The 9,888-nt window shown below is 32.4% G+C and overlaps 1 protein-coding gene across 1 annotated transcript; it reads left to right on the forward strand.

Annotated features, from left to right (window-relative positions):
• The first annotated feature begins 3,373 nt into the window (after positions 1–3,373).
• LOC138349325 (uncharacterized) lies at positions 3,374–9,580 on the forward strand. Its single transcript, XM_069299649.1, has 4 exons — positions 3,374–3,449; positions 7,635–7,723; positions 7,805–7,878; positions 8,590–9,580. Exons 1-4 carry the CDS (start codon positions 3,374–3,376, stop codon positions 9,578–9,580), a joined length of 1,230 nt encoding a protein of 409 aa, XP_069155750.1.
• Positions 9,581–9,888: the final 308 nt, after the last annotated feature.

Here is a 9,888-nt window from a genome sequence, read left to right on the forward strand (position 1 = left end):
TCATCTTCGACTCAACAGTAACTCAAGCCAGTCTTACTACATCGGAAATTCAGGGTGAGCTAATGCTTCTAGCTTGGACTGGATCTTCTTCTTCAAGTCTTGATGCCTTGAACTTCCGGCATGGACTAGCTTCTTATGTATTTTTAGCTTTTTAGAATATTCTTAGTTTAGTCATTTGATCGTAGATGTTCTTGTAATGATGACTTCCAGATTTTTGGAATAATAATAGTTATTGATTTTATTAATGAGTTTAAGTCTTCCGCATTACTTTATGTTGATATTACCTTGAAATGTTAAGGTTTAGATTGGTTGGTTCGCTCACATAGGAGGGTAAGTGTGGGTGCCAGTCGCGGCCCGGATTTGGGTCGTGACAATTTAGATGAAAGAATCATGAAATTACGTAACAATAACAAAATATCCAGAATCTCAACTTGAATTGTAAAACCAAAATCTTCAAAACGTGCTTTACAAAATAAACAATTGCCAAAGACTTGAAGGTTAATATCAAAAAGCAATAACCAAAAAGAATAATAAATTGTAACCCCCAAAACTAGGTTTAAATGCCTTACCTATTGAAAAACAAGTCCTAACTAAAAAAGAAACAAAATAAGGAAATAACTGTTCAGACGCGTGATTTACGAGACTGAACTACAGTCCAACAGTCATTCTATAGTTTGAAGGTCCCTTGCGTGGCTTACGACTTGGAAAAAAGTTCATTCTTCAATGTCTTCAAATCTCTAATAGTTTTAACTATCAAGCAATACGGACCGTAAGTCGAACGACTGTCCCAAACTACCTTCCATCACTCCATACATAGACTTTTCAGCATCAGGTACTAGATCCCGTTTTCTGATCTCTTCAATGGAGTTGCAGTACGGTATGTAGATCACTCTAGGGTCTATATCTCACGGTCGTGGTACCACATTTGGTCAAGATTTCCCTGATCTTAAGCAATGCATGTCACCCTTTTATGATCATCATCTACAGTGCATAGCTCGACCTATGGTTCGTAGGTTTCCTCTATAGGTCTCTTATCTTCACTTTTATCCACTGTGTCTTCACTTCTCTGTGTATTCACATATTTATTGTAAAATCAAGAAAAACACATAAAAACCAATGCAAAATGGCTTTATCGTTGCCTTGCACGAGTATACATGGAGGTGACTTGCGAAGTAGTTCTACTGTAATAAGCAAGACTTAAGGTTGACGTATGTAACCATGAAGGTCTAACTGAATACTATGCTAAGAACATTATGTATCTTCTATGCTCATTTACTATTTCTTATGTTGACTTATGTTTATATGTTGGTTATGTTGAATATTATATTATGACTATGATGAGTATTCTATGACTATGTTATCATCTCTTATACTTATGTCTTATGTTGACTAACCATTTTAAAATGCTCTTATGATGTTATGCTAACTTTCATACTTGATAGATTTTGTACAAACGCATATTGCCTACATTCTAATCAAATGTAGGGTTTAGAGTCTTAAGTGTTACTTTGGAGATAGGTTTCTAAGGAGCTAATGAATATTGCAGAATTGGTGAGTCCTTATAGCTTCAAGGACAAACCTATTACCTTTATTATGTCATTTACTTTTATGTTTAGACTTTGTGTAGGTTCATTGCTATGTTTTATACTCAAGTCAAGTTAGATGCACTACACCATTTTAGGTCTACGACAACACTAAATCTGGACAACGCTTATAAAGTGTTGCCTAAAATACTTTTGGGGACGTTTTTAAAGTGTAGCCAAAAATTTTGACTTTTAGTTACACTAATTTTAGCAACACTCCTAAAGTGTACTCTTTAATGGGATAACCTATACTTTATAAGTGTTGTTATAGTTGGCAACAACTATTTACATAAATGGCCACACTTTTAAAGTGTGCTATTTTTATAATTATTAATACAACACATGAAAAATGTGGCCTTAGTGTTTTCCCCAAAATTTTATATTCCCTCTAACATTTTATCATTAAAATTTGATCTCCCTCCATTTTTATTTGGCCAAAAAAATAAAACATTAAAACAACAAAAAGGGCAACATTACTGAAACTTCAGCTGAAACTTTCACTTTCAGCTGAAGAACAAATTTATGTTCAAAACTGAAGAACCCATTTGCAAGAACTGAAAAAGAGGATCGAAGAACGGAAGAAATTGATTTTCGTCACAAATTCTGTCAAAGTTCAGTTGAGAACACCATTTTCAGTCGAAGAATCAAAGAGCAATGTGACTCCTCTAAGGCGAACTGAAGAAGAAGATCCTCTTCTCCGAGCTTCGTTGTTCAAGATTGGAGAGCTGAAGAAGACGATTTTCTTCAAATATTCTTGGGTAAAGTGTTGTTCCATCAGATTTTCTTTTGAAAGTTGAAAGAAAATGCTTCACAAATCAACTTGCTTCATATCTTAAAGCTTTAGGGTTGTTGGAATAGAGTTTATCAGGTAAGATATTTTATCTTCAAAAGTCTAAATTATAGCTCTAAGATTTTGATATTCTTTTGTGTCAGTCCAAAATTAAAGTTAGGGTTTTTATGACTTGTGTTATTGATACGAATTTTATTGATTTAGGGAGTTTAGTTTGTACTTGTATGACGTATAAATGGGCAGATTATCTTTGACACACTAATTTTTTCTCTTAAATGTTTAATGTAGAAGCTGAAGCTAAGTCAAAAGTATCTGAAGAACTGAGTTGTAGCTAAGTTATCTTTCTTCGAAGAACTGATGTGTTGAAGCTGTTGATACCTATAATATTTTTTCCCTAATATAGATTTCGTCAAGTGTAAGTAGCTACTCTACATGAATTTGAAAAAGTTTGAATGTATATTTTAATGTCACTGTTTTTTTAGTCTTTTCTAGTCTTCCTGAGTTCATGATTGTGCTCGTCTTAAGCTTGGTTTGTTCCTTTGTTAACAACATTGATTCTGTCTTGTAGCTATTTGCTGGTAAAATTTTTCTTTTTTCGACTACATGTCTTGAAGTGTCTAGAAGTCATTTTGTTGTTTGTCTAGTGCATTTTTCAAGTATAGATCAGAAACATTAGTTCAATATTGCTTAGTTATTTTGGGATCAGCTCGTAGTATGAATCTGTTAAACTTGATTTGTAGTTTGAGTTGCACTATATAGAAAATAAATCATATGCCTTAGAAATTGGTGATATAAGATATATTTTTCAAGTCTAGAACAGGTGGACTGGGAGCAGTAACTTGTGAGAGTCTTTTCTGCTAACTGTTACTAGCAATAACAGAATAAAAGTAGAAGATTTGTTTTTGTGGTATGGACAACTTGTTGGATTTTGGATATTGTTGAAAGTGAGGCTTGCTTCATCTAAGTTTTAGAAGAATTAGGAGAAGTTAGTGCAAACAAAATGGAGAGAAAGTTTTGTATAATGTTAAAGTTTGACCTATTTGATGAGTTAGATGCAACAGATGAGATAATAGCTTGTAACTTTCCAATTTCATTACATGTCAAGTTCTTCCATATAAATAGTAGTAAATAGAATTGTAAAGACAGTCTATGGTCAAGTGCTTTTTTCCTCACTGACTATGTTTATCGGACTCTCCAAATATGTTATCACACCCACGCATGTGCTGATAAGTGAACTAGAAATCGGACTCTCCAAATTTGAGTTCCACTAGCTAAGTCTACTGTCCGAAAAAGTGAACTAAAAACCATCTTTTAAGACTACATATTCTGCTATCTCCTGTTGTTCTGTTCCTCTTTAATATGAATTTTGTCATACATACATAAAGCTTACACTTCTGCTCCTTCGCATGTTTTAACTCTTCCAGCCAAGGACATATTTAAAAATGAGAAATTTGGGGTTGTTCTTTACACATCTGCTCCTCACGATTTTCTTGTTGAATAGTGAATTCAAAAGCTCTAATTAGATGATTCATGCTATGTTACTTACCTAGTACTTATTGGATATCTTTTTTATAGTTTGAAGGTTGATGCACGCTGATCTTACTTGCAACTTGTACCGCTTCCATGGATCAGATGAATTGATTGAAAAAAAATATAATGAAATATGACTTGACAAGTGTAGCATGTGCTAATGAGATAATCATCTCATTTTGTTATATTGAGGTCAGTTTATTCTCCATGTCTTTTTATGTAAACATGAATATATAACTTCTTAAATGTCTTTAATTTATAGGACACATAGTAGAAATAAGGTATTAAAACTAGCATCTCTCACTTTTAGGACATGAAGTAACTCATTAAGTATGTAAAAGAATACTGAATTAAAATAAGTGATAGATACAACATTTAATATTATCCATTTCCTTTATCAAATTATGTGAAAGTTTATGCTTTGTCACAATATATGTTGGATATGATATTCATTTCCTTTATACAGTCAATGGCATAGTGACAAAATTTACTATAGAAAATGTGACGAAGACTAGGATAGTAATTGCAGATAGAGACATACATATATTGGGATCGTTTTTGAACATTAAGATTGCTAGAGATTCACTTTGTAGTCTCATTATGGGGTCTTTCGCTGATAAGGTTTATTACAAGGTCAGAGTTGTTATTGCCGAGTCGAGATGCTTTGTTTTTTATTTTTTTTTATAGGATGTTTAAGTATCAAAGTTTGATTTTGTTTGAAATTATTGGATCTTGAGATTTTGACCAAGTTCTGTCTTTTTCAAAAAATGAACATTTTAAGTATGGAGTGATTATATGTGTACTAGGTGATGACCATATAATTTTAGTTTCATGGTTATATCTTTGTGTTCTCTTATATATGCTAATGTTATATAATTATTCGTACTTCTTATGTGGTTTGTTAGATATAATATGATTATTTCAATAAGATTAGTTAGGTTGCCAGTGCACATTGTGGTTTGAAGACTTGATTTTACTTTTGATAACAAACTTAAACTTTTTGATTGCTTAACTACTCATCTCAGAGCAAATTAGAATAGTTTGAGACCATTTTGTTGGCGTCTATAATTTTCAGAATTATTGTGTGGATTGTTCTGGTCTATGTTTCTTCCCTACTGTACATGCCAGATATGATAATTAGAGTCTGTGTTTCTTCCCACTTTATATGACAGATATGCTCATAAGACAACACATCTGCATAGACATATTTTTTGTGAAGTAAGAAGGATGTCATTAATAAAGCATCAAGCAGATGCACAGATTACAAAAGAATGATTTTTCTGTGTCAAGAAAACAATTAACAACAGTGATGATAAATTCTACGTAGGAATCCATACTAAATACGGGAGAGAGATAAACCCTATGATATAAAGCTTCTTCTCAAGTGCATTCCATCCAATATAGGAAAAGAAAAAATTAGTAGTGCCTATCTTGTGCTTTTCTATGAACCATTTCAACCTTTTTATCCTTTCTTTTGGAATGCTTGTGTAGGAGGTGAAAAATGCAATAAAAGACTTGAATGGTAGGAACAAGTGGTCTAGTTTTTCAATACACCGATTTAACATGGTTTATACTAGTTTTTCAATACACTGATTCAATATGGTTTATGCACTTATATAAAATTGTTTATTGAGATTTTGATTCTTAATAGATCACTTTTCCAACCTGTCTTCTATTGGGGAAAATCTTGATTGATTACTGCTTGTGTTCTTGTTCTATTTGGAATTCTATAGCATAGGACAAATTAAGATTATTTTCTTTTTTTTTCGTGCGGGTACCTTCATTGATAGACATTCTGTCATTCACTATGCTAGTCCATCACTCGCAAAGCTAAGCAGATCATTGCATCTCTTCCAGTCTTCATCTCAATCTAGTTTCATTAGGTTCTCTTGTGTGCTATAGTTCAATCTTTTCTTTTTACTATTTTTGCGAACCATACATGTTGTGAATGTTGTGTACCCACTAATTTATATAATTCTCTATGTTTTGGAAATTCAAGCTATGACATTTCATTTTCTCCTAGAGATCATTTTCAAATGGATTAGAACTTGGTTTCATGCCATGTTGTTGCATCATTTCATGGTTGTTTTACTTCCTAGATTAGTCGGCTTGATCAAAGATAGGCTTGGTTTTCTATCTCATCTAAATTGAGATCTTTAAGTCCATGTTTAATCAACTTAAAGATGACATTCTCTGTCTTTTCTTTTGTGGTTTTCAATGTTTTTGGTTCTAATGTCAATATTGAGATAATTTCAGTTTAAAGTTCATTTTTAGTTTTGTGAGATTTTTATCCTTGTTCGGACAGTCAGTTTCTTTTTGTTGTCAAGTGGGAAGTCAGTTTATTTTTGTTGGTATTTCCCAAATAATGATAACCCATTTAGGTGATTAAATTTCCTCTAGTTTTCATTTATTTTGTACAAGTTTCCTTAGTTGTAGTCCTTGTTTTATTTTTTGAATCGTCTGTATTGTTTGCTTCTTTTGCATATGAATTCGTCAAAAAAATGAAAGTCAGTTGGAATCGTCTGTATTGTTTGCTTAAAATCTCAGATGCTAACTTCCTTCTGTTAGTAAACATCGACTTATTTTCACAACATTGGCAGAATCAGCTTATTAATGTATTTTTTCTCTTTTTTTGTTTTTGGCTTGTTGCTGCGTCTTTTATTGTATATTTGGTTGGGTGATAGTTGAGGTATTTTATTTGTTACTTAAGTATTTTCTCTCTCTTTCTCTCTTCTGGAACGTCTCAACTATATTTTCTCGATTTTTTGAAGTTGTTCTTTATTCAAATCATCCTTTATTTTGTTTGTTGATGTATTTCCTTTATTGATGTATCCAATTGTGAAGGTGGTTTTTTGTTTCTTGTTGGTTATTAGTTTGATCATGAAAAAAAGATCATTATAGTTGCTGGAGCTTTTGTTGGAATACCTGTGCTGGTTTTTGTATACTCTAAGTTGATTTAAATCAAACACCACTCAGAGCCTGCATCGGTTTGTTCGGTTCGATTCAATTTTTGTTGTTTGGTTTCATCTCTGTTATTTGGTATGGACTGGTATGCAGGGATTCAAAATCAAGTTAATATTATATATTTACTTTAGTTAATTACCTATGATATCCAAGTTCACAGTCCTTGATAATAGTGACTTGCTGGATTACACAAGATGCCATTGAATTTGCTTGTGAAAAATACATTTATGCTGTGTTGATATTGGGCTTCATTTTGTTTTTTCCTTACTTGGTCTCTCTACTTCACTTTTATTATTATTACTGAAAAGGGGGAAGGGTCAGTACTTACTCCTCTACTATTGAAAATTTCAAAAAATTATCCTACGTTGTATTATTAGTTTGATCTAATTGAGTAAGTTTGTAACAATTTAAATTTCAATAGATTCATTTCCAGCATGCTTCAATATTTTTATATTTCCGTCTTGTTTCGGTTTTGGATAGCATTCAATTATTTATTTGTTTCTTGGAACCTAGAAGCTGATGGGATTATTTGGTTTATAATACTAATCATTCGTAATACTCATCGATAGTACATTAAGTAACCAATTTGTTTATACTACTAGGATTTATTCTTTTGATGAACTTGTTTGGATCAGTAGCTTGTGTTTAGAAGAAATTTTTGTTTTGTGTTTAGAAGAAATTTATTACTTTTGGGGCTGTTACAGCTGGAATTTAAAAGTGATTAATTGTTAAATTTCTTAATTTTGTGTTCTTTCTTGATGGGACAGATTTGTTTACTAGAGGAATTGATATTCAAGCAGTTAACGTTGTTATCAATTTTGATTTCCCTAAGAACTCAGAAACGTATTTGCACAGGGTATGTATAACAGATCTTTGATCTTGCTTATTGACTTATATATTGTTTTTGCTATTTCATCTTTGGTAATTTATTCTGCAGGTTAGACAATCAGAGAAATATGTGAAGCTTGGTTTAGCTGTTAGCCAGGTTACTTTTGAGGATCACTTCATTTTGTATGTATTAATTATGTTCATTTACTTTATACTAAATCATTAAGCTCTATGTGTTGATTTTTGCTACTACTAATAGTATATATCTGACTGTGAGATATAGAATTGAACAAGAACTAGGAATAGAAATCAAGAAAATCCCTTCACAGATAGATTAAGCTATATATAAAGTCTTCTATGTTATCTCCCCTTATTTTTCTGAATGATTTTTTGATGAAGTAAATTTAGTTGTTTTGTAGTCCTTGTAGGTTCTGATTAGACTTAAAAGCTAGTTCAACTTGCTTGCTTTAGATCGCTTTAATGGTTTTCTTCCATTTTTAGATTTTGGAAGGCTACATAACAATTGAAGTAAAATGAATGAACTCTTTAAAATTAGGTTTCCAGTAGACCTTATCACATGATTCTGTTATGCTTTGAACACTTCAAGATTCTTGAAAAATTTCCTTATTCTTGATTAGTTCATTAAATTTTGTCTATCCTATTAATTCACTGTCTTTCTTAATTCTATCTATCCTATTAATTTTACTTATTTTCCCTTAAAACCAAAATCAACATTCAAAAACATTTGTGGAGGATTCAAATTTTGATTTGGCATAACACAAGTGTCATGACTACGTAAGAAAATATTATCATCTAGTAACACCTGATTTTGGTAACTTAATCATGAATTTAATGATTCTTATTGAAATATCAAATATTTATATCTTTTTATAGGAATTCAAATATCCCATCCAAGGATTGGATGAATTTAGCAAGGTATAGCCAACCCTATATTGATGGTGTGGAATCATTCCTAGATTTTGCTTACTCTTATGGAAATCCTCACGGAGAGGAAATTCAATGTCCATGTGCAAAATGTTGTAATATTCGTTGGACTCGAAGGAATGTAGTGTATGATCATCTAATATACTATGGATTTGTTAAAGGTTATACTAGATGGATCAATCATGGAGAATGGGATATCAAGTTGAATGTTGAAGATGATATGGATTGCTCGCGTGATGATATTGATAGATTGTTGAATGATCAATTTAGAGATGTTGCAAAGGCAAAAGGAGCTTATAATGGTCCAAATGAAGATGCCAACAAATACTATAACTTAGTTGAAGAGGCAAGCCAAGAATTATATCCTGGTTGTACAGGATTCTCTAAATTATCATTCACACTTCGTTTATATTTGTTGAAGTGTCTACACGGATGGAGCAATGAATCATTCACTTCTCTTTTAGAGTTATTAAAAGAGGCGATGCCCGAGTTGAACATTCCTCCCTCTTACAATAAAACCAAGTCTATGGTCAAGAATCTCGGCCTTGATTATGAGAAAATTGATGCATGTCCAAATGATTGCATGTTGTTTAGGAATGATCATAAGGATGATAAATTTTGTCATACTTGCGGAGCTTCACGATATATTGAAAATCCTGAAGTTGATGGTGAGGTTGAGTCTTCTAAAAAATCACATCGAGTTTCAGCAAAGACTTTGAGACACTTTCCATTAATTCCTAGACTCAAAAGGTTATTTATCTGCTCAAAGACAGCAGATTCTTTGAGGTGGCATGATGAGGAGCGTTCAAAAGATGGAAAGTTAAGGCAGCCCGCTGATGGTGAAGCATGGATTGATTTTGATAGGTTGCATCCAGATTTCGCACTAGATTCTTGCAATGTGAGACTTGGATTAGCAAGTGATGGGTTCAATCCATTTTGAACCATGAGTATATCTCATAGCACATGGACAGTTATGTTGATGACGTATAATATGTCGCCTTGGATGTGCATGAAATCTGAATATTCTATACTTTCATTACTTATACCTGGGCCACGATCACCTGGAAATGACATTGATGTTTACTTACAACCATTGATAGATGAGTTAAAATTGTTTTGGAATTCTGGGGTTGAAACATATGATGCTTCAAGAAATCAAACTTTTCAAATGCGAGCAGCTCTTATGTGGACAAGCAGTGACTTTCCTGCATATGCTATGTTGTCTAGATGAAGTACAAAAGGAAAGTT

The sequence above is a fragment of the Solanum lycopersicum genome, chromosome 6 (genome assembly GCF_036512215.1).
Source record: "Solanum lycopersicum chromosome 6, SLM_r2.1".
Classification (NCBI taxonomy): Eukaryota; Viridiplantae; Streptophyta; class Magnoliopsida; order Solanales; family Solanaceae; genus Solanum; species Solanum lycopersicum.